Source organism: Neopsephotus bourkii, unplaced genomic scaffold (assembly GCF_033783945.1).
Source record: "Neopsephotus bourkii isolate Nb327-2 ecotype Australia unplaced genomic scaffold, CSIRO-AGI_Nbou_v1 NB_1292, whole genome shotgun sequence".
Lineage (NCBI taxonomy): Eukaryota > Metazoa > Chordata > Aves > Psittaciformes > Psittacidae > Neopsephotus > Neopsephotus bourkii.
Genome location: NW_026901776.1, coordinates 9,324,105 through 9,349,539, shown reverse-complemented (window position 1 = coordinate 9,349,539; position 25,435 = coordinate 9,324,105). Strand labels below are relative to the sequence as shown.

Below are 25,435 nucleotides of genomic sequence, written 5' to 3'. Positions count from 1 at the left end.
CTGCTCCAGCACAGCAGCCCTCAGCCCTGTCTTGTCTCATGTCTTGGTAAAAAACATCACATCCGCAAAGCCTTTTACAGCTGTTCTTCAACATCCCCTCCTCTGCACATGTCTTGCTGTGCATTCACACACTGTTCTGTCCTCCTCATCAAGCTCCTCCATCACCTGTCTCTTGTTCAGCCCACAGCAAAGCTGCCCTTGGTCCCAGCAAAGAAGCACAGAGCCTCTGTTTGGAAACTCACCCAGAAGACACCCTGTCCCCTGGTCCCACACTGCCACAACAGCTGATGTGCCTCTTCTGCCAAGAGACAGCACTAGGAACCCAGAGACCACCAAAATGTCAAGGCCTTCTGTCTTCTACCTTTGGTCTGTTGGATTTACCCTGTCTACAGAGGCTCAGAGAAGTGCTGTGGAACTCTCTGAGAGAACATAAAGTGATGCACAAGTGAGGCCAGGCTGTGCTGCCTCTCCACCAAGCAAGCTCAAGGCACGCCAGGACAGGAGCATCGTTGGGAGGCTGTATGCAGGCAAACCAGCAGGTTATGGCAGGCTCTGGCCACGCACACCTGAGGTCATCATACATCCACTGGCATTTCATGGCTGCCCACGGTGCTAGCATGGAGAGGACCAAAATGACGCAAATGCACAGCCTTGGAGGAGTTAAGGAAACAAAGTCCTTTGGCTACCTCAGAGGAATAACAGTTTGCACATCAGGTTTGGGAGGGTGAGAAGGGCTGGACAGTGTTGGCCAGGGAGCAGATCTAGCAGCTCTCCCATTTCAGGCAGCAAGGGATTAGCTCGTTCTCAAACACAGCTTGCACCATGCTTTTATCCCTGCTCCCTGCCACTCACTGCAGCAAATGTGACACTTCACACCATTTCCTCACAAAAACCAGGCCAGGAGTTTCCCCCCACGAGGAACAAGCAATGCTCTGTTACCCTGCAAAGCCCCTGCTGCAAGGACAGACGGGTGACACCAGACCACAGCCACAAACACACCAACCCTCTGCGGGGCTGGGGGTCCCAGGTGTGCACACTGGCATGCAGAAGCCCACCCTCCACACATGTATGCTTGGGTGGACAGCCAGGTCACAGCTCCAGGGGCAGAGGAAGCCCTGAAACTCCAGCCTTTGTTTCTGATCACCCTACCATAGTGTGGAGCAACAGGGCCACCATCCCAGTCTTCCTTGAGCAGTTCTTCTCCACAAGCACTGCACACATCTAACAGAGCTGGCTGGAGTGTTTTAAACCCACCTCATCATCAAAGATCTGTTTTTTCCAGCAAGAAAGAACAGCAACCTGGAACACTTCTCACCACTGTTAAGGCCTTTTGGTCTCACCTAAGTTTGAAAGAGCCGTTGGCATTTCAAATATGAAACCCTGTCATTTTGGGCTCCAGCTGTCACCACTTTTCCCTCAGCCTGCTGAATGGTGCTTGCATGCTGCCTGGTCAGACATACAATCACTGTCCTTCTCCTCTGCTCAGCCCCTGGGGACAGGCTCATCCTGGGAGGGAAGGTGCAACACAGACAGAGCCCAACAGCCTCTAGTGTGGCTGAGCAGGAGGTGATGCCTGCTTTCAGCTGATCCTCTCTCTGCTGCTGCCTCTGGAGACAGGCACAGACTCAGGCTTGGGCTTTTCCAAATGTTTCCACCCTGACTGGTTCATGGACTGCCATTCAAAGCCTGAATTCATGGCACAGCTGCTGACAGTGCTGCTAATGGACATTGGGACCATGGGACTGATACAAAATACTAAGTCATCTCACCACATTCTAGCTAGGCTTTTTCTTTCACTAATGTGAGTAGCTAAGACCACAGAAGCAACTTGTGCTGATGGAGAGTGAAAGAACCTCATGTGTCTGTGTGTGAAGTTACTTTGCTCTACAAAATCCGCTAGATTATAATCACAGTAGGGGATCCATCCATTCCCAAAGTTCAAAGGACCAGGGAGAGTTCAGGATGGGCACCAATTTCTCACAAGCTTAGTTTTCCCAAATGAAGTTATCAAAACCGAAACAAACGAAGAAAAAGGCCCAACAAAAACAGTCTTCCTTGGTGGGGGGAGGAATAAAACCCACTTAGCTTTCCAGCAGCCACTGTGCTTATTCTCAGTGCTGGATGGCCATGCTGCACATTGCAATGGGCTCCTGAAAACTTGGCAGCTTCTGGAAGTGTTGCATAGGTGGATGATGTACCTCTTAGTAGAGCCCGTTTATGAGCTGCAGGAAGAGGAGCTTGCTGACCTCCACAAGAAACGGTCCCTCCCCCAGGACAGACAGAGGTGAGGAGGGAAGGAGGAAGGGGAGGCCACGGATCTTGCAGGTTCAGTTCTGTCCCTGGGACCTCTTCCCTCCTATGCGGAAAGGCTGTAGTCCTGTGGGACAAGGCTCCTCTCCCAGTGTGGTGGAGGTCAGTCTTCTTGTTGTCTTGCTTTTGAGGGAGTCGACGAGATCACATCCATGGGCATAACATTTCCCTTGGCAGAGCAGCTGTGATGGAGGCAGTAGAGCAGAACAATTCAACCTACTGCTTGCAGATACAGTATATATTCAACATTCATCCACGTTGGCCAAGTCCCAACATGAACTCAGTGCATTAAAGCAACACTGACAGATCAATTTGCCTAGATTCAAGGACAGACAACAATGAGGAGTTGCTAAGCCAAGCTCACACTGGTATAGTACCACCAGCTTCAATAAAACTACACTGGTAATGAACGTAACCCATCAATTTCTACCTGAAATGTGACTAAGCACCTTTTCCCTTTTTCCAGAATGCCCACAGGGAGAAGATCCTAAAGCAGGTGCCATACCAAGTCCCCACTGGGCTACGAACCAGCCTTTGGTCCCCACACATACCTGGCTCAGTGGAGACTCTAGGCCAATGTGCATCAGAGGAGGCAGCATTACCAAACAGAGCTAACACTTAAACCATGTTTTGTTTCAGAGATGATCTGAATCCAGATCATGTTCACACAGACCTTATTCTAACCAGCAAATATGAATGAAACATGATTAGAAGCACGTATCACAAATCGAGACTTACAGCTCTTTGGCAACACAGCTTCTTAGTGGTGGTGTAGTATTTTAGACCCATGCCCTACAGCTACTGCAGCAGAGTAGAAGCACCTTGCAGCAAGGCTGTACCCTGCTGAAAGTAAGGCAGCACTCTGGTGATACCAGACAGTAGTACTGAAGCCATGGTTGGAAAGTCTGGAAGGAGAGCTTAAAAGGTATTACTTCCCTCAGGCTAATCAGCAGGCACTGACTTAACGACAGTGGATGCTACCTAATTTTCTTAAACTTCCATTAATAAACCCCTTCCTGCAGTCCCCTCCCACGGGCGCCCATCAGAGGTACTGAACAGCTTTGCGGCCTCTTGAGTGGAGACACAACAAAAGCGCCAGGGTTGGGCTGGATCTCTAATGTGTGCATTTTATAGGGAGCAGAAAGGAAGGGGGGATGTGCTTGTCTGAGATCAGAAAAACAGCAGCCTTACTAATCCTGAGTTTTTGCCGAGCGTATGACTCTGAAATGCCTGGCCTTGGTCATAAGCTGATTCCCCCTCCCTGTCCTAACAAATGCCCCTACAGTTGGCTGAGCCCGAAAGCCCTCTCCGAAATCTCTCTCTTCGGTGTGGTTTGCATGACGCACAGAGAGGGATCAAGAGGTACCACCAGCCTGGTTGATGTCACCACCTGCTCTTCACAGGCAAAGCGCTAGGCACTATCTGGGCAGCTTCCATGGTGTGCTGAAAGATGGATAAATGGGTGGTGATGTGTCTTGAACATCAGCTAACCCAGAGCTTCTCACACACTCCTTCTATCTCTTTCTCCTGTTCAGAAAAGCCAGAGAGTGCCTGACAAATACACTGGGAGCAATGGGCAACAGCAAATAGCACGAATTTTCTGTCCAGTCGTGCAGCAGTAGGGACTATCTCCCTTTTAGCACCAAGAAGAGAGAGGCCAAGAAGACAAGCCGCCTCTGGAAAAGTATGTGAGGAAAGCCTGCTGACAAGTGCAACACTGAGCCTGACTCTCGGCCCATGGAAAGCTGCAGTGGGTGAATGACCCAGCTTTCACCTTCCCAGAGGGTGATGCAGGCTGTGCTGCTTTCCTTGCAGAAGAGGTCAGCAGTTCTGTGTACTCCTCTAACTTCGAAGGGATCTTCTGCATCAGAAATGAGGACACAGCCACACTGACAGACCAAGGCATGGCGTGCACCCTTGGGCCTCTCCTCTTGCCCAGGCCAGGCTCAGAGCAGCAAGGACAGACTTGCTACACAAGGAAAACTTCAGCACCACCGTGCAAGCCAAGGTTTGCCCAGTTTGATCCTGGGGGAAAGAAGACGCTGGGATTGGTGAAGAGAAGGCTGCGGAAACCAGATAACGCCTGCTTGTGATGGGAAGGCAATGGGGAAAAGGAGCAGAGCCAATTAGACTTGCCAGTCAATGGAGGATAAGTAATGAGATTAAGATACAGCAGGGAGAATTCAGGTTAGATGTAAGGGAGCAGGCTATCATGAGAGGAGCAGACTGGGCCATCAAATGAGCTGCCAAAGGAATCATCATCACTGCACAGACACGGTGAAGAGCAGACACAAGTCTGCAAGAAGAGCAGATGCCTGAGTGCTGCTCAGCCTGGAGCTGCGGAGGGTGGAAGCCTCTGTGCTGAGGAGATGGGACCACTCCACCATGGAGAGGCTGCGCACCAGAACAGACAGACCATCTCGGGTTAACTGTGCTAATAACCTGAGCTGCAAGGAGAATTCAATCAGCTGCCCTTTGCCCAGGGCACAGTGGTCCCTCAGCAGCACTTTGGAGGAAACCTATACACGCACACTTTCTGCTGGCTCCATCAGTTGTCTGCCATGAACTTCTCTGTCTGGCTAAACATGCTGCCCTGCCATTGCAGGCAGGGAGAAGGAGAGAGAGCCTAACCCCAGTTTCAGTCTGTTCTCTCCAGCTCCACCACTTCTTTGCCAAGCCACCATACAGTTCCCATCCCTCCTTCCCAGTTCTGTTCCCAAGCATGCCATCTCCTTTCCTGAGCCTGGCAGGAATGCAGCAGGCTGGACCGGGATGGGTAGTTCCACCATGTTCCGTAGGGTAGTAGGGCCAAGAATACGAGGAAGGGGATCTCTAAGAAATCCTGGTGTGCAGTGGGGAGCACTGACTAGAGGTCCCACTTCTCAGGATGCTGTGGGTCAGGGACGGCCACAGACCATGGCACTGGGACTACGTCTGACACCTGGCTGCGGCTGGCACTGTGTGCATGGGGAAGGTGTTCAGCAACAGGAAGGTTCTGCATGGGTCCCGCTGCCCACAGCAGCTGTGCCTTAAAGATACCTGTGTCCACCTGGATAGACCACCTCCAGAATAAGATTTCCTGAGTGAAAATGGGGCCAGAGGAACAAGTTGAAGAAAACTAATGGAAAGGCCCAGAAAGAGCCAAGGACAAGGTGCCTGAAAGCAGAACTCTGCCGCAGGTGCTAAAGGACAGGGGCACAGAGACCCTACTAATCTGTTAGTATTCAGAGGACTGTCTTTGCCCCAGGGAGCTAAAAGGCCTGCCAAATCTTAGATATATCCATCTGTCCAAGGCACCTTGGAGGCTGGAGATTGAAAGATGAGCCACCATAGCCTAATTTAAGCAATGTGTAGGAGATTTCAAAGAGAACATGTTGGAAAGGGCAAGCGAACCACATTCCTCACTAATGACCCACTGCAGCTCCACTGACTGAACCTTTCCTGATTCACTGGGACATACAAGCACACACCATTATCTCCCCAGAGTCACGAGGTTCCTCGGCATTGGCCCAGGCTTACATTAAGCCCTTGGAGAGAGAAGTGCAAGTGAACAGCAAGCCCAATGTCAACACTAAACAAGAAAACCCCTAGGGCAGCCAAAGGGGCTGCAGCCACTTTCATCCAGTCTGGATCTGTGCAAATAATGAGAACAAAATGCAGAGAGGGATGTGCCCACACCAGAGACCTTGTGCTTCTCCGTTCCCAAAGGGACCCTCTTATTTAAAACAACACGATCCAAGTCTGGTAGTGAGATTAAGGGCAGATGATAAGACTGAATCATACCGGAGTGAGATTTTAAAGGACTTTCTGTTCAAACCATTGTCATTTGGAGTCTAGCACTTGAGATCCAGGAGGACAAGCTGACTTGAAAGGCAAGAGACACTGACCAGGGTACACAAGGCACAAAGAGCAGAACAGACTGCTCTGGGGGCAAAGCCAAGCAGAGCCTTACAACACCTGCAGGCACTGACTGCTCCAGGCTTCCCGGCAAGACATGATCTTCAAAAGAGGACTGTGGTGGCAGAGTGCGTTTGCAGCCTCCCCAGGATACGGGAGGTGAAGCAGTACAGCAGCATAACTAGAGAAAGAGACCCTTCATTAACAGTTAGCAAGAGGAAGACAGGCAGGACTAAATATAATGCCTCACTGTTTGCAGTTGCATCTTACCCTTCTGCAATGGCTGCAGAGACAGATACCAAGCTTGAATGCTCACGTGCTGATGGACTTGTGGTTGTCACCCACGACCTGCTGCTCTCAGCCCTTGTGTGCCCCAGCCAATGAGGCAAGCGTGGTGAGGCTGAGGATTTGGCATGCACTCCCACAAAGAGCTGACTGAAAAGGAGACAGCTTTCCTGTGAACAGGGACACAAGGGAACCGGGGATGTGTTGAAGGAGAGGGAAAAGCTGGGTGCTCGCATGCTGCCACCACTCATGCAGCTTCAGTGACATGAAGGCTCCCTCCTCAATGTCACCAAGATCCTTTCCAGCAGGATAGAAGTGGCAGCACAAAGCTCAGAGCAGGCCAGCCTGCCCTGACAAGAGAAGGGCAGAAGAACCCAGTGGATAATGGGCTACCTCACTTGTGACAGCCTAACATCTCTCTGCAAACAGCTCTATAGTGTAAACCACTTGGTTGTAAGCAGGTTCCCTTCTAATGTATCCCCAGCCTCTGTTCTGCAGAGCATCCCTCATGGCAGATGCCTCCCTGTCTCCCACCTCTGAGTCCTGCACCAACAAGTGGGGCCCACAGAAAGAGAATCTTTGCTTCTCAACTCCCCAGCCCAGGTTCCCAATGCTCCAGCATGTGTTTCCCCTTTCCAGCTCCTCATAGCTCCCTGCCAAAAAGAGGCAGCCAGGAGCCTGCAGCTCGGGGTCTGCAGCCAGAGCCTGGCCTGATCTCATGCAAAATTCACTCTCAGAGACATGCACCAACCTGCTGCTCTATTATCAATAGGTGAATTGCAGCTGAACCTACCAGAACCTTCCTCGATGCTTGTCGGAACCAATTAGGACTCACTTCAAAGCCAGGAAGGGACCTCGGCCACTTGATGTGCCACTTACTACCACGATGCCTGTTCCAGTGCCATCCTCTCCCCATTCCCCAGCTCAGCAGGGGCCTCCCATTTTCTCTTTCCAGCTGAGCTCTCCTCCAGCAAACAGATCAGAAGCGCCGCAGGTCTCCACTCCATCTGGGTTCGCACATTCATCCCTTCCCCGGTGCTGCCTGCCTGCTGTAATCCCAAAGAGAAAGCCCTTTACCTCGGGGATGCTGACTCTCAGCACTGGCGTGCTGAAGATTCCTAAGGAGCTGAGCCTGGGATCCGCTGGAGGTGGTGCCATTCCCAGCAGTGAGCACAGAGTAACAGTCGGAGCATGGTCTAAAAACAGTGGGGAGGGTGGGAACAGGGGGAAGGGGAAGAGCTGGATTTGTGGCTTTCAGACTTTGTTCTAACCTTGTCACTCAGCTCCACATGCCTGGATGCCCCAGACCAGTAGGCACAGGCAGTGACATGCCGCTCCCAAGGGACCTGTTCCCTTGCACCCTGTGAGGGGTGTCACTCCAGCATGGGCAGCGGGGTGGGCAGAGGTGCAGCAGGGCGCTTCCCGGTGGCTGCTGGTTCCTCGGAGCACGAGCGAGCCTGGAGCCAGGGCTGGGAGCCGAAGCACCCTCCTCCTTGCATCAGGCCTGTCTTTTTATTCCCCCCTTTGGATCTTGATGCCATGAATTACAGTGTTGGGGTTGGTTTGGGTTCTTTTGTTTTTTGCATGTGATGGTCGGTCTAGAGTTCTGTGCCATGTCAGGGGGAGCATCAGCACTCTCCCCTCCGGGAGGTCAGGGCTATGGTGTGAGGAGCTTTTGCTGGCTGCAGGAGCGAGAAGCTCCATCCGCTCCATCCTGATGTCCTCCTAGGCCATCTGCCTCCCCTGCGCTCCCCTCCCCAAATCCTGCACTGGCTCCAGCCAGGCAGTGACAATGAGATCTCACCGGCCTCGGCTTTCACAGTGAGGTCTCCACGCAGGACCCGTTGCGGTGGAGGTGACGGTGGTCGTGGTTCAGGCAGCCTTCATTGCGGTGCACGATGAGGATGGGGAAGTAGAGGGCGTCCTGGTAAGGAGGGGGGTCTTCCTCCTCCACAGTCACCTGGCTGGAGAGGCGGGTCTGCTCCGTGGGGCAGCTCTGCTCATTGAGGCTCCCGCTCCGGCTCTGCCAGAGGCAGCTGCGCCGGGAGCCGTACAGGCGGCCCAGGGAGAAGCGGCTGCTGCTGAAGGGGATCCTGGGGCTGCCGTTGCAGATGCTCAGGGCACTGCGGGAGAAGATGGAGGAGCTGCTTATAGTCCTGTGGCACCGCTCACAGTTCTGCCGGTAGCCCCCGTACCGGCAAGCAGAGTAGCTGGTGCAGCCAGAGAGCCCCACCAAGTCCATCAGGACCGCTTCTGAGTAGCTGGGCACCAGCTGCTGGTTGGATCGGATGTGCCACTCCAGCTCAGTGCTGTCCACCGTGTTGACGCGGGGCATCCTCCGGCAGAAGGAGCGCTCCTCGGCCGGTGTCACCGCCACGTAGTCGAACCCAAAGAGTTTCTCTACATGGTAATGGACATAGGAGGTGCGGTACTCATTTAGCACCCGCAGGGGCCAGGATAGGGTCAGCAGAGCCGCCACCCAGAAGACATAGTGGGATACATACCAAGGCAGGTTGTCTGGGTCGGAAAAGGCCACCATGTATTCCTTGAAGTCCACGTTTTTGAGGTGCATGCCCTCCCTGGCCTCCATGTAGTCATCCAAGCCCTCGTTCTCCGTGAAGAAGCGGGCCCGCTGGGTCAGGTAGGAGTTCTCTGACTCCACGTTGGCAAAGCTGAAACACTTGGTGAAGCGGAGCCGCGTGGCCGGGTAGCTCTCCAAGTCAATGAGGTCCTTGGAGATGTCCTTAACTCCACAGTTGGAATAATCGAATTCGGCCTCTGCCACATGGGTGTTGACCCTCTCGTGATACACCTGCGTGGTGGTGTAGGCATCCCCGTTGCGGTAGCGGGTAACCTGCCGGGTCCTGCGAACATAGTGGTAGCTGATGGCCTTCCACCAGATGCAGGGGGTCGCCTGCTGCATGCGCTGCACGCGCTCGTGCACGCTCTCCACGTCCACTTTGTACTGCAGCTCATTGCGGGTGTAGCAGTGCCAACACTCCACCAGGTACACCACGTAGAGCATCACCAGGAAGGCCAAAGGGATGTAGACGTAGCCGTTAGAACAGGGGCTGTCGTGGTACATCATGGACTTGCCCTTGTAGGCGCTGTCAAACGTAAGACGGGTCACCTTGGTGACGTGGCACCAGGTCATGGCTCCCATGCAGCCGTACATGAGGAGGGACAGCAGCAGGCATTTCCAGTGGGACTCTCGGCACAGGGACTTGCTGAGAGACTGCTTCACCGGCCGCTGCTGCTCCAGGGGGGCAGGGAGAAGGGAAGAGAAAACAAGAGAGGAGTCAGTCGTCTGCAGCAGCAGCAGGAGGAAGGGGAGCAGGCAGCAGGGTGCCATGGTGGCGCCTGTAGCCCCTCAAACAGGGACAGCACAGATGCTGTGGGGCTCCTACACTTAACGGGCAGGCCAGAGGCTGGGACTGATCCCAGGATGACAGTCCCACAGGGCAGGCAACTGTGACCCCCTTCCCTTTGTGGTGCTCTGCCCCTCTACAGGAGGCAGCCAGAGCCCACCTGGACATGGAGAAGAGCAACAGAGGGCAACTCTGCCAGCCTGCACATGAGCATCACTCTTCTTCAATGGGGAGTGATCCCAGCACTGACATGTCCCCTTGATGCACAGCGAGATGGAGGCAGGGGATCTCCCCAACATACCTTGGCTTGTGCAGCCATCCCACCCATGCTCTACCTAATGGGCTGTCCCACCTCACACAGCTCATCCCATCGCACCTCTCCCTGCTCACACACAGGTCTCTCCCCCTTTCCCAGTAATGACCCACAGCAGCATGCAGGTTTCTCCTACCAGGGCAGCACAAGCAGCCTGGGGTGCCTGTGAGATGGAGAAACAGACCTTCTGCAGCTGGGACAGTCTCCGTTTGGTGATGGCAATTCCCACCACAACACTTGGCAGCACAAGGGGCTCTAAGTGCTTCCCAAGTGCTTTACAACCATGAGAATGGGAAAGCTGTTTTCCACGAGTGAAATGCAGCCACCTCTGGTGGGAGAGAAAGCAATATGGAATAACATCCTAAAAGGTGTGCAAGCTGGCAGAAAAGAGCACCCTGCCAATGTACGGCAGCAGGGAGGGCGAGCGGCCAGTCACAGCTCCCAGCAAATGTTGCTGCTTGCACTGGGATTCAGCTGTGAAAGCCCACACCTCTGGAGAAACTGCCCACAGGTCGCACAGTGAGGAAAGGACAGAACTTCAGCAATATGGGTTTAAAGGGATTAAACTGGTGCCTTCACCACAGGAACCATGCAGGGCTTCACAAAGACCTGGGAAAAAACCCTACTTAAGGAAACCTCTGTCACTCTGCAACACCCTGCAGTCTCAAGTATTGATCCAGCTTGGCTGGTGAGACCTGACATTACCACACCCAAAGGGAGAACATGCAAAGAGACCATTTCCCTTCTTATACAAAAGATTTCATCCAGCAATCTCCAATGAAGTGCCCTAAGAGAGGGGCGCAAGAACCCCAGCGTTGTGCAGATGCTGCTAAACTCACTTTCAGGTCTGTTCTGCCTCCCTAACTGCATGCAGCACCGCTCCTGAGCTCACCTCTGCTGCTGCAGGGGCTAATGCCAGCTGTAATGACACCACTCACGGCAATGAAGTCCAAGCCTGGCCCCACCTCTTCATTCCTGGACACGCTGGGCTGGAGAGGTCTCTCATCCAGCGATCCCAAAGAGCTGAGTGGGCTGCTGCTGCTAGAAAGCAGGGAGGGGGCACTTTCACTTTTGCATTAAAAGGGAAATTAAAGCAAGAACCAGAGTTCACAAGGCCACTGGCAGGTCTAGGGACAGTTCTGGGCCTCTTCTTTAAGAAATCCTCCTGCTCTCTCCTCACCCATCTGGAGTCCCACACACCAGCCATTCCTCCCCACATCGTGCCAAGGCTGCTCTGAGACTTCTGCCACTGCGACACAGCATGAATCTCCCACAGAGATGTCTCTCCCGGAGGCAGGGAGCTCTCCTTCCCAGCAGCCAGCCTGCGATGAGCGGAACAGGCAGCATATCCAGAGGGACCACCGGTGGCAGCGGGAATGGTGGCACATCCCACTGTGGGTCCCAAGCATTAGCAGCGCTGAGCCCCCCTCTTTGGAGCCACATCTGAGAGCGACAGCAGGTGGCAGAGACGCAGAGCCCAGGGAAGGCAGGTTGGGTTAACACTGGTCTGCAGGCAACAGGCAGAGGTGTGGGGTGGCTCTGCTCATCACCTCCAGCACAAACTCATGTGTGCCCCTGTCTTCCCAGTGTGACCCATCACTTCAGCAGCCTCTCAGTCATGGGATGAGAAGGGAACCCCGGATAAAGCAAAAGGGAGCAAGGAGAGGAAATGAGGATACCCACAGGCAGAGATGCCTGAGCTGTGCTCTCGCTGCTCAGGTCCGCGTTGCGGTTACAAGAGCCTGCCCAGATCTCTCTGGCTTTGCTTGGCTGCAGCACAACTCTCTGCACTTGAGAGCTATTACCCAGGCAGCTGAAGGTTTCCTCTTCCCCAGCTGCTTTCTGCATTGCAAATCTTCCCCCTCAGTGGCAATCCTGGCTAGGAGGCTCTAAGGGGGCTGCTTGGCCAAAGAAGGAGCAGGGGGAGGGTGTGAAGGGGGGCCTCGAGGAGATGCAAGGTACATGCTAACTCTGGGGTGTCTGTGGGGTGAGAGAGCTGGCTCAGAAACAGTGCTTTGTTTGGGGTGGGGGATAACAGGGAACTGCAAATGGAGCACAAGGAATGTAGCAAAGATTCAGCTCGCTCATTTGCCACACTGGGGATGGGGGATCAGGAAGACAGATCTTTGGCCAGGTTGGTCCCAGAAAGCAAACTCCACCTCCCAGTTGCTCCAGCCCCTCACACTCCACATGCTCCTGCTCAGAAGAGAGATGCTGGCTGTCCCCCTGAAGAGATGCAGGCAAGCCCTGCTGTGGTTACCCACCCAGGGCAGGGAGCTTGATGCAGCCCAGGCTGGGTTCCAGGAACTGTGTTAGCAGGGCTCTAGTCCATGCATTAGTCTCCTCCTAGGACTACGCAGTATTGAGACACTGCAGCGCTTTTACAGGGTCAGGCTAACCCCTGCTGTAAACTGTTTACAACCCAGTTTTGTTCTAGGCTTTTGAGGCAAAAAACATACACATTGGCCACGCTGGTGGGGCTTCTGAGAGCTGATCAAGTGGCAATGACGGGATACAACCACAGCAGAGATGGAGGAGGAGCCAGCTGCAGCGTCTCATCCCGGTAGGAACTGCAGCATCTCTGCTCTCCTGGGCTGCAAAGGGCTCACAGGAGCAAATAACCGGCTCCACAGCTTCCCCCTGCAGAAGCAGCTGAATAAGGTCGCCTGCTCGAGCTCTTAACCAGCCCCGAAGTCCAGCACAGCAAACACGTAGATGAAATAGCCAGGGAAAGGGAAATCCTTTCTGTCCCAAAACAGTGTCACTGGAAGGAGAGCAGGCTCTGACATAAATGCCATCATCATGTGCCTACTGCAGTCTGATGGAACAAGGCAAAATGCTTGCCCTACTTCACTGCAAACAGGGTTTCCCTCCATCACTGGGAGCCTCCCCCATCGCTCAGGCTTGAGCACTGGAGAGGGGTAAGCAAACCCACTATTGCAGGTGCACCTAAACATCTCTGCAGTGCTAGAGGGCAGAACTGGTCCAGCCAGGGCCCGGCCAACCCCTTTGTGGGACCTCTGTGCTTCAGCTCGCCATGTAGAACCCATGGGACAACCCTTACCAGGTGCTTGGGTGCTGGAAAGGCAAGAGCTAGACTCCTGCTACAGCCTTCCCTCCCTCATACATTGCATTTGCCTCTGATAGTGCCCCTGAGGGGAAAGGAAATGGAGTTCCACTCCTGAAGCTGTGGCTCTGGCCTGCACAGGAAGGGATGGGAAGGACAACTTATGAGCAGCCACAAAGGGAATGGAGATGCCCATAATGCACTAAACTCCTTTTTGATCTGGGGAATCCTCTTCTCAGAAAAGCCTCGAGGGTTCAAACCTGCCCTGACCCCAGTGGCCAAGCACAGGGGCAAAATACCTTCATGGCCCCCACAGCCTTTACCGTGTCACTTTGAACACTCAACAACTCCAGAAATCCTTTAAGCTTTTCAAGCTTCTTCTGAAGCAGCCTGTCCTTGGCTCCCTCTACCACCCCCATTTAATACGTGTTCTGTGTCCTCGCCTCCTGTGCCTTGCAGAGACCTGCCTGATATCTCCAGTTCACCCCCAGAATGCTCAGCCTTCACTCTATGAGACACCCTGGATTCACAGGGTTGCGTATCCTAGAGACAGCCCTCCGTGGGGCTGAAGAAACAGTTCAAAACAGCCCCAGAGCAGCAGCATGGAAGCCCAAGTAGCTCCTGAGTGCCAGGCTGTGGCAGCAGCTTGCAGGGGACTCCAGTGGGACTCCTCAGCATCAGTTTCCATGGCTCTGCCCTGCCCATTTGCTTACATCACACAACAGATGAATAAGCCCTGCTCCCTTTGACCTCAAATCCCTCCAACAAGGCAGGTGGAGAGCATCCAGTCACTACTAAAAATTGCCACCATCTTCCTAGGCGCGGGACAGACACTGGCAACTCCTAGTCAGGTATGGTCCCAGCAACCCCCCCCCCCCAGTGACAACCCACATGCCCACAGCCCAGATTCAGGAGCTACCTGTCTAGGAGAAAGAGGTGGCTCAGCTCGGGCTGGCAGCATCACCAACTGCAGAGGAAACGGAAAGGCTGAGCATCTCAGAGCCAGGGAATCCTGCCAGCAGTCATCTCCTGCACTAGAACCAAGGGCTCCATTTTACACAGCATCTTGGAGGACGATTGGTTCCTTCCATCAGATCTTACCCAAGCAGTAGGACAAGGACTTTTTTTGCTTGCTCCCAGGCTGAAAAGCTCAGCATTTCCTACCCTCCAAGGTGGAAATGCATTGCTGAGTGACATTCAGCTCACCACCATTAAGTGTAGGTGTATGCATGTGATGCCAACAGGGAACAAGGGGTCAGCCCACTCTGGTCAGTAGCTCTTGCTACTTGTCTTGCTAGAACAACCTGAAGCCTGACTGGCCCCTAAACACAAGGACCTGAAAGATGTCAGCATGAGGCACCTTCAAACAGCACAGCGCACGTTTCCCGTTTTCCAGTCCCCACACATCTCACCTGGCTCCCTGGACAAAGGACCCCTATAGCTGGGGTTCAGCCACATTCACGGGATGCTCAGCAGTGCTGGCACCAGCAGTTGGCTCTGATCGAAATGAGGACCACACTGCTAGCACAGCCTTACACAGGCCCTGCAGGGGAGCAGGAACACTCTCCCTTCCCAATATTTCTGATGACAAGAGGACTGCCCTAGGTCAGTGCACGAATCCAGGCTCCCTGCTAAGATACCTCCTCATTGCACCAGCTGAGACACCAGCAAGCATGGCACTGTCAGTCAGGAGAGGCTGCAGCTTCCATCCATTCCACCAGCTGCTTCATGCAAGTCTGTGATAGCTTCTGGCTGCGGGAAGTGTGCCCTTAGCCTAAAGATGTCATGGACTGCAGCCCTCTGCCTGCTCCCACAGGGTACAATTACACTGGCACCCTGGTTGGCAGCCACCACGGAGCAATCAAAGCGCAGACAATCTTCTCGGAATCCCTCAAGACAGGGGACACTGCAGGCAAGGGAAACTCACCCGAGCACTGCCCTGCTACACTTCTTTCATTCAAACCAGCCCTGGCAACTCTCAAGAGCCACTGTGCTCTCTTGTACATAGCAGCAGTGCTGCCAGGGCACTGGGGGCAACAGACCACGTCCCAGCATGGCACAAGCTTCTCCTCACAGTATAGCTACCCTGGTCAGGACCCATTTGGAGAGCCTGGGCTCAGGACACCAGGGTTTGTTGAATGGAAGCAGGGAGAGAGGAGCAGCCACAGAGCACAGTAATACAGTATTTGTACAGCTTCACAGTCCTTGAACTTCATCATTCCTCTCCCGCAATTATTTATAGCTAAATATAAGTCTGTGTATATGGAATAACCGTGCACGAGCATGCAGGTTCTTCCTAAGCCAAAGAAGCAGAGAATACCAGGATTATGCAGCACCTGCTAACTGCAGCTCCTCAACAGCAGAGGACCACTGATGCACCAGCTTTTGAGCACCCCCCCCCCCAAAGCTGCTGCCCTTTTGAGCTGTGGTCTCACTGATGAGGACAAGCCACTGCACCAGGAGAACACTGCATCCCCTACACTGCTTAGCTGCCCTCCATGGGTCCCCCACCCCGTGGCATAAGATGGGTCTTCCTAGTCAGTGCGGCTGCTTCCTCTCCTCTTGGGAAGCCCAAGCTGCGAGCATGATGTGTGGAGGCAGACAAAGGGGTTCCCACACCTGCGTCCCCATGCTGCTCCCCATACACACAGCACCCTGCTCCTCACCCTTTTGGGCATCTTCTGCCTGGATGCCACAGAAGCCATCAGGAGGGGAAGGTCTGCAGCATACCTAGAGGCAAGGCTGTGCCGGTACCTGGCCTGCCCGAGTCTGCACCTCCTTCTTTCCCCAGCCATCTTCCAGCTGGGAGCAACCACCAGCGACAACCCCAGGCTTCTTCACGTCCCCCCTGCTGCTCACTGCATCTTCCCCTGCAGTGACCCGGGCAGCTGTGCTACCTCCCGGCACCCCAAAGCCAGAGCGCAGCAAGGGGGGCTCCCCATTTCTCCCAGCCATAAAACCCTCTCCCAACCGCAGGAAGCCCCAGCAGCGCCACGCGCTCCTTTTGCGATTTCTCCCTACACCCCGGCCACCTCCGACCCCACCTCCACCAGCACGGCGCTGCTGATGCGCCCCTTCCAGCCCCGCGGACAGCAGGGCTCCGGGCAGCCTGCCGCGGCGGGACCGACGGGAGGGTTTTCTCGCCCCCCTCCCGGCCCCGCACCGCAGCCCCGGGGCCGGACAGGGGCTCCCAGCGAGGGGCTCCGTACCTGTGCGGGCAAAGCCCGGCCCGCGGCGGGGCAGTCAATGAACGCGCCATGCAAAGCGGGCGGAGAGGGAAGGAGGGAGGGTGGCGGGGAGCAGCCCTGGGAGGGGGGCGGCCGCTCTCCTTCCTCACCTCCTCTCGGGCCCCGTCCGCCTCCTCCTCCGGAGGCACCGGCGTGCTGCTGCCTCCCTCGCTGGTGGCGGCGGCCGAGGCCGGGGGGGACATGGCGGCGGGGGTGCCCCGCTGGCGGTGCCTGCGGGCTGGGCAGCCGCATTATCCCGCCCGCCGCCGGGCGCTGCCTCGCCGGTCTCCGGGCGGGCGGCGGGGCGGCGTGGCGGGCGGGCGGCGCGGCGGCATGGCCTCCAGCCGCGGCACGGTGGCAGCGCTCGCCGCCCGCCGGACCCCGGTCCCCGGTCCCCGGCCCCGCCGCAGCGCAGCGCCGCTCCCGCGCCCGCGCCCGGCGCGGCGGAGGGCGGGCAGAGCCGCGGTGGGAGGGCCGCGGCGGAGGGGGGGGACGGGATGGGGATGGGGATGGGGATGGGGATGAGGATGGGGAGGGGATGGGGATGAGGATGGGGAGGGGATGGGGAGGGGATGGGGTGGGGTGGGAGCGCGGCGGGATCGCGCCCGCCCGAGCGAGACGGCGGATGACCTTGAGGCGCCGGCGGCAGGCGGGGAAGCAGGCAAGGAGCCCGACGAGGCCGCCCCTCGGGAGACCCACCGGGAGCAGAGCCGGGCACTACAGGGGAGGGCTCCCGCTCCAAGGCCCGCCGACGGTGCGTCAGGCTGGCCGGACTGATGATGGGGAGAGGTGAGGGGTCCCGTGGGTTTCCTCCCCTCGGGATGAAGTGAGGGAGCTCGGAGGACCGGGAGCAATTTGCTTGAGCTCCAGAGGTTTTCCTAATCCGTGGGCAGCCGCAGCTCGTCAAGAGGAGTGTTGGGGTAAAGGCTGACCGTCAGCAGTAATGCTGGCACTCACGGGGAAACCTTCGGTTGAGCAGTGTCTTCACTGCTGTGATCTCCCCTGGGCCCAAGGATGCTTAGCTAGCTATCACAGAGCTGACTGCAGCATGTTTCACCCACAGACCTAACCTGCCTGGTTGCAGAGACAAGTGATAAAATCTCTTCAGACCCTCAATCTGAACTCACAGGGGAGAACAGGGAAAACACACAGAGCTCAAGAAGTTCAGATATTGCCGGTAGAGCCCAGCTTCCTTGACAGTCTTGGGAAATCAGGTGTCTCTGCAGGTACTTCCTCAGATCCAAACTGGGGAAAAGCATAAGCTGCAGAATTTGCTGGAAATTGCTTCACTTTTCCTGAGCTCTGAGGCTCAGCCTTGGTGTTGGGATGAGTGGCTTGCTATTGCTCACTCTTCCCTGGGATGGGCAAGGAACAGTCCATAGGTCTTACGGTCTCACTAAAGGAGATGCATCCCAGGAGAATTGCCATCTACTGCTTCTTACGGGAATAGGTGTGACAGCCAGGGTGCTGCTAAAGGAGCTCATCTTCAAAACAGGCTGGGAATGCATTTCCTCTTGCCTTTTTTTTTCCCGAGTTACCATGGGAACAGCAACAAGCAGGAGCAGCCTGCTCTGAATTTTGTTGCCTACCGCTCAGGCACCCCTGCCCAATCCTCTAGGCAGACTTTGGCTCTTGAGGGTTTCAGACCCACTCTCACATGATGGATCCCATGGCTCCAAGGAGAGCTCACCACTCTGTGTGTGTATGTATACCATGGCAGAGCAGAGCAAAGCAAAGAGGCACAAGCCCAGCGCTGCCAGGATTTCTGTAGCAGCACTCTGTGCTGTTGCATGCACACGAATAGCTGCAAAGGATTTGCATGCGTACACGCAATGTCTGCTTTTTATAGTTCTAGGGACTCCTGGAGAAAGTGACTTCAGCTAGACCAAAAGGCGCTGATGGGATGGTCACCCTTCAGGAACAGCTCTGGTTTTCACTCACAGATGGGAATGTCACCCAAAAAGAGCAAAGCAGAAGGTGGAAGGGAGAAAGGTGATATGAGTTTGTCTTTGCATTAGTAGCCCAAGGTGGCTCTTGCTCCAGGGAATTTGTTCATTCACTTTTGAATGCATGTTAACTTTGGACTTTTAGATGCTGCAAGTATTCTGTGGCAAGGAGTTCCACAGCACACCCACAGGCCCCAGGAGCACCTTCCTTCAGTGTGCCCATTTTGGGCTTGTTATCCGCTAGGACTAACCCTTGGGAAGCAGGCTGCTGCCACCCCTATGGAGCCATTCCCACAGAGCCCTGCAGTTTACCCTCCACCAGTGGATTCAGTAGCTGGAAACTACTACTGGAAACAGTAGTAGGGTTTCTGTATTAGGCATCTGTGATACTGGTCCTGGCAGCATGTTTTCTATGTCTCGGAGATGACACTGCCAAGCACATCACCAGCTGTGCTGTTTCTGAGCTGAGGTGTCACAAAGAAGTCCTGTGCCCTGATGTGTCCAAACTGACGTCGTACAAGTTCTCAGCCTGCTGGAAACAGGCATGTGGCAGGTTTCAACCCCCCAGATAGGAACCTGAGGGCATGGCAGATTACATGCTACAAAAAGCACAGGAGAATGGGAGAGATAATGCTGTATGAGGCATAGGCCTTTTGGAAACTGAAGCAAGATGGCCAACATCCAAGATTGTGTTGTGTCACCCCCCTTTTCTTGAGGGCAAGAGATGAAAATATCTTTGCTCTAATATGTGAGAATATCCTCCCCACCCACTCCCTACCCACCCTACCCCGTTATTCCTGTAGGTTTCAGGATGTCCTACTGGAAGATTGCATTGGACAGCAGCACATTTCTGGTATGGGGGGGGGGGTTCTGATATGACCAAATGGCTGAAAGAGACAGGGAGGCTTTTAAGAAGATGTGGTGACTGAAGTAGAGGTGGTACCCTTACTGGAATATCAGTAGGTTTGTTCTCCCTATACCCTGTGTCTGCCACCCTGCAGAGACATTCGTATCTCCAAGCTTATGTTCCAAGCAGACAAAAAGCACAAGGTCATATTAGCAGTATTCTTTCACTTCCCATAAGGCATCAAACCAGAAAAATTCTCACACTTCTGCCTCTGCTAGTTACAGAAAATGACCCTTTTGCTCCTGGTTAAATATGGTTTTAGTTACCCATGCAGTAAATTTGCATTTAATTCTGGACAATTTTGACAGAGGCTTCATTTTAAACCAGATAACCATAGATACGTACTCTTGTCCTGATATTTGTAGCCTAACTATAAAGCTGGGTTTTGCAGCATCATATATTGGGTTTAGCTTTATTTTATCCAATAAGCCAAGTGTGATCAAAACTTAGTCTTTTGTTCTGAAGTAATCAATGATTCCTTGCTATCTGCTGCTTTTTGTCTCTCAAGAAGCTGTGTAGCAGAGAATCCCCTTGTGGTAGGATGCAGGATTTTCTAATTCAGAAACTGATGCCTGTTTAATTTAAGGATTTCAAGGGTATTTTGTGCTGAGCCTTCCAGAGTGTGTCACTCCAATTAAATTACTCCTTATTAATGCAACGAGGGAGTGTGGGTGAAGGAATGCGCCTCCTGACCCGGTTAAACAAGATCCCTTTGCCACTGCTGGTCGATGGGGGTGATAGCCGGGTGCCATCTACCTCTGCAATCATTCTCCTCAAGGAAATCTATGCTATTAGTTACAGTTTGCTTTGCTACACTCGGAGTCTGTGTCTGCTGGGAGGAGATCCATGTGTGCTCTTTGCTGCTGTGGGAAGGAAACACATAGGGGTCATTAATTTGTGATTGGGGAACTAGTTTCTGTTCATCATCACTAGACAGGGGCCTGCATCTTCATGGGCAAGATGCCAGCAGTTCACAAACATGCAAAGCCTTTAACTTCATGAAGCCAGTGGCTCCTGTTCTGGGATGCTTTCACAGATGAGAATTGCTGTCATTGGGAATTCTTTGGTCGCTACTCTGATCCTTCCCTTTCCAACAGGCCGCCTGTTTGTTTTCCATCCAGCCCCACAGGAGTCCATTTCTTTATCACCACCATTATTTGTGAAGCTCCACAGAGGTTTCTGGCTCAGGTTAAGTTAGTTTCCTCTCAGCAGCAGCCCAGCAGGATACCCAGGGTCCTCTCTCAGACACCACCAACCCCCCCCCCCCCCCCCAGAGATGGAAAGCAGATTCAGAGCTGCCCAGACGCTGTTTGACAGTCCTCAGAACATTTCATCTGATGTAACCCTGGAGCAGAAGCTACCACCCCAAGTGCCTGGAAAATGAGCCAAATCATCCTTTGGCAAATGCCTTGTTCTGCCTCAGCTTTTTCGCCCATCATCCCCGAAAATAAACAAGCCATGGAAACTAGTGCCTCAGAGAATTTAGCCTATCCCTAGTTATGGTCCTGGGAGTCACCTCCCTAAAAGCAGAAAATAGGATTGCTGCAATTTGCCTACCCTGCACTGAAGAGTTGGAGCTGATGCATCCTGGTCTGGGGAGGCATCCCTTCTCCACCCGACTCTCCCCATGGACCTGAGCAGGCGCAGGAGATGAGGCCCTTCCAAGAAGGGTGCTAAAAGCCCACTGTGTGACTGGCTGCATTACTTAGAGACTATCACACAGGCTGGGGCTGGCAGTGAGGCCAGTGTCCTGGGGTACGGCTGTGATCCTACCTTGGGGAATGGCTGCAATCCCACCTTCGGTGTGCCAGGAGCACCCATTATCTGGACAACATGGACTTGTTCATCACTTATTCACGGTGCTGGGGCTCCTCCATCCCAGGGGATAGCCACCTGCCCTCTGCGTGCCCTGTGCTCCTGCTCAGCACCTTAATATTTCAGCTTGCTCACGCCACCTCCCCACTGCCCCGAGCTAGCCATCCTGCTCACTCTTCCCTCCTAACCCCTGCCTGGGCTCCTTGATTGCTTACAGTAGAGTGGCTCCATCAGACCTGTTCCCAAATCACTCTGATGCAAGTATGGAGAGTCACAAGCTCTAATTCAGTCTGGCAGCTGGGTGGTTTAACCCTACTGAGAGCAGAGCTGAGCTTGCATGAGTAATACCTCTGTCAGCACAGCATAGCTTATTAGGGACTGGCAGAGCGAATAGCCACTTGGAGCACTGTTAGGAGGCAAGGACTGGGCTAGTGGGGGGCTGCAGGCTGCGGTGAGGTGCTGAGACGAAGCAGGAAGCAACTCAAGCAGAATGAACTCAAAAATGAAAGTTAACCCATCCTCCTTTCTAACAACCATCAGCTCCAGTGTAGTGATGCTGAAGCCTGGGACATAACATCCATCTGTGCTCTCAGGCAAGGTTTGCTGAGGGATGGTTAGGGGAGTTGAGATTTTTGTTCTGTCTTTGGCAGTCCCTGCTGGATAAACTGTGCTTAGAGGATCATGAATAAGTGATATCCTGGTGATGGAGCACTGCCTTCCACAGCTATTCTACAGGGAGGGAGGAGCTCTCCTCATTAAAGCAGTGTGGCCTGACAGAGGTTATCAGAGCTACCCTCTGGAAGTGAGTCTGTCTCTCCACTAGCTATAAAGGGAGCCCCAGGTGCCGAGATTTCTCACCTAGGGCACAGTTTCACCATCTATTTAAGCACGGTTTTATTATCAGTTCTCCAAGACCATCTGCCATCCCTTCCCCATTTGTAACCACATCTGCCATCTCCTTTGGGAGAGCTCTGAGCACATACAGCTGCACACACACACACATAAATAAATGCATACGGAGACCTTATCAGCCATGCATTCGCTCAGATGTGAGCAGAGTGCTGCTGCTGCAGCCACTGAGCTGACAGCAGTTACACAAGGAGGATCTAATTTAGAATGAAATTTGGTTAAACTATCTGCAGGTTTTGTTCATTTGCTTTGTAAGCTCAAGGATTTTTAGTGCATCTTTTACAGATCACATTCTGCTTGTGGAAGTGAGTGCCGTGGCTGAGGATGGGGTGAGTTAGGTGTGATTCCCATTCGAAGTATTAACTAATGCTCCTTGTCCGACTTCCTAATCATCACACACATATATACACGTAGTGAACAACAGAAGGAACTAGAAACTGCCCTGTCCACTGTGGGACCGTGGGCAACAATAGGAATCATGTCTCCTTCTCAGGGAAGAACTACCTGGTCAACATGCTGACCATCTACCATACGTAGACAAACCTAATCTGCTTCAGATTATGTCATCATATTGGTGTGATGGATCCCATAACATTATGGGAGTGCACAGCAGAAGGACTAGAGTCAACCAGTATGAACCCCAAGGAGGAGAACTCTGACTAGAAATAATCCCTTACTGCAAAAGCAAGCAGGTACCTGGAGCAGCATCCTTGGAGACGTTCAAAGTGACCCCGTGGTTTCAGCCAGACTTGCCACAAAAGAGCAGCCAGTGTTTTCTAGGCTGATTAATCCAGAAAATGGGTACCTGAGGAGGACCTGCTTTGCACTGATCTGTTAGAAAGCTCAGTCTCACTTCTGGGAATTGAATCTTTAAGAGCCATGTTCCTGCTTTACTCTGTTAGGCCAGGAAGCAGACTGACCCAGTTTGGTGCATTACAGAGCTGTTTGCTGTCAGATATACGGAACAGCAGTCAGAGAGAGCCTGTTGCCTTTCCTGCAGCTTTCCTCACTCTCCCAGGGCATCTGCTCCCAGTCAAGAGCCCAATGCACATGGCTTCTGGGCTGAGATCCCATAGCTGGAGTCCCAGGCAGAGGACTGCTTTGGTGCTTAGGGTGCCCAGAGACATCTCTGGTGTGAAAAAATGCGGTGGGAGCTTCCTCAGGTAGGGATCTAGCACATTTCTGATGGGTTCAGTGTTTCTAATGCTGGGGATTGTGGAAAAGAGCTGCATTCCCAGGGAATGAGACAAACCAGTGCTCGCATGGAATGGAAGCTGTGCAGTTGGCAGTCTGTGTGGGGGAATGTAGCACCAGTCACATTGCCTGATGTGAATTACTGTGGCAACAACTACTTATAACAATTTAATGTTGCTTAACCATGGCAGAGGACCACAGGTGGGAATTACAGTGCCATTATTTTTCCTCAGACCAGCTGCATACTGAACATAAACTCATTTTCTCCATCACTTATCTCACCCAGTTAACAGCTTGAGGAAGTGTGGAGAAGATGCTGGTGCCAAGCAAGGTGCAACTGAAGTGAGCAGAACTTGGGTTTGAGAAGTCAGATGCAGAGACCTGGGTTTCACTTAGGAAATCGGAGGATGGAATTGGGGAGAGGACGTTATTACCGACAGTGCCGGGGGTCACAGGTCGCCGGGGGAGTCAGTCCCATGCCCAGGCACTGTCATGATGCTCCTGGAAGGGCAATGGGTGCAGAGACTTCCTGAGCCCGGTTTCTTGCCGGAGAGGCTGAGTAGCTTTGGGTACCTTCGAGCAGCGTGTGTTTACACTGACCTCTAGTGGGAACAGATCCCTCCCTCGGCAGTATTGCCCTGCAATTTTAGCCATTTTAAGTGACACATCTTAAGGGAGACTGGGGAGAGCTCAGAATTACAGGTTCAGTTCTAAAATCCTTAAGAGTAAATCATAACATCAAGACTGGCCTCGTATTATATTTATTTTTTATTCCTTCTACCACTACTTGCCAGTATACTGTATCTATTTTATATATATGCATGTGCATATATACATGTATGTATGTGTATGTGTACATGTATGTGCGTGTATGTATGTGTATATATCTACATCTATTTACCTATAGATCTATATCTGTTTAAAGCCTCTGAAAATAAGGAAAGTCCCAAACTCGCATGTCTAGGCAGAAAAGCTCTCTGTTAGGAAGACAGCCTGAAACAAAGCTCAAGCCTTGCTGAATGAGTGACAGAAGGCAAATAACAGGGCGGAGTGGCCAAGTGCATCTTTCAGACTTCCCGGTCAAACTGCCCAAAGGGTTAACAGAAGCACACCAAGACAGAAGAGGGGTGTCAAGGAGATGGTGCCTGAGCTGGGTATTAGCGGGTGCAGTTGTAAGGTCAGAGCAGAGAGTGGCTGGACCTGGATGCCTGGGTGGCATAGCTGATTTTAATGGGGAGTGCTTGGTCTCCAGAGCTGAGCAGCAGCAGAGCACTGCAACACAGCCCTGGGAGGGCACTAGTCAAGCACAAGCATGAGCTCAAGAAAGTTCGAGGCTCACCTTAGGGATGCTGCAAGATGGCTAGCTCCAGCTAAGCTCACATCATCAGCAGAGGAAGGACACCTCCAGGGGCTGCTGGGCAGCCACAGGTGTCAATGGCTTGCAGCACACTGTGAGTCCCAAGTGACATCTCACGAGTTGCCTCCATGCAGAGCTGGTCCAGAGCTTATTAGCTCAGCTTTGGCTGAGCCACTCCTGAGCCTGTACTACCCTGGCAGCAGGCTCCACACCTGTACCCCAACCAGAACAGGACAAGGTACTCAAGGGGTGACTGCCACTTTCTGCAAAGCAAGCAGCAATTAGTTCACAGTGAAGTTAAGTCTTTGTGCATCACCACACAGGTTTGTGCTGATTTGTCCAAACTGGGTTTCTCCCAATATTTGATTTTATCCATGCAGAAGTGTATAAGGAACCATTCCATGACGGAGCCGCACCTTTAGTAACATCTAGCATGTTACCAGAGAAAATGGCAGAGAATTTTGTAAGGTATTTGATGGGTAACCAAGTAGCAGCTGGGTACAGAAAGCTGAATGAGAAGAAATTCTGGGTGGAGGTCAGAACTTCAGATGCACATAGAGCTGGGGTGCAACCATCACCAGGGTGTGAGAGGGAGTGACAGGAGTGGCCTATATCGCTGCCCTGCGTTGGGCACAGCTGATAAGATGTGGGAGAAGCTCCTTTCTCTTAGTAATTGTAGTCTCACAGCCAAGGCAGTGCCAGGGACACAGCTGGAATACTGAAGCAGATCCTCAGCGTGGGAGGAAAGCTTGTGACTGGAAGCTACTGATGCCAACAGAAACTTCCCCTGCCTGCCTCCTGCTACTTTCGCACCCCAAAACCTTTCTTCCTGCCTGCCCA

The 25,435-nt window shown here is 53.3% G+C and overlaps 1 protein-coding gene across 1 annotated transcript; it reads right to left on the bottom strand.

The window, feature by feature from the left end:
• Positions 1-1,254: 1,254 nt before the first annotated feature.
• Positions 1,255-16,767, bottom strand: TMEM151B (transmembrane protein 151B). Its single transcript, XM_061365959.1, is given in 4 exon segments — positions 1,255-2,492; positions 7,286-9,745; positions 16,450-16,550; positions 16,553-16,767. Coding segments are annotated over 3 exon segments (1,656 nt in total). The 5' UTR covers positions 16,671-16,767; the 3' UTR covers positions 1,255-2,492; positions 7,286-8,308.
• Between the last annotated feature and the right edge of the window lie 8,668 nt (positions 16,768-25,435).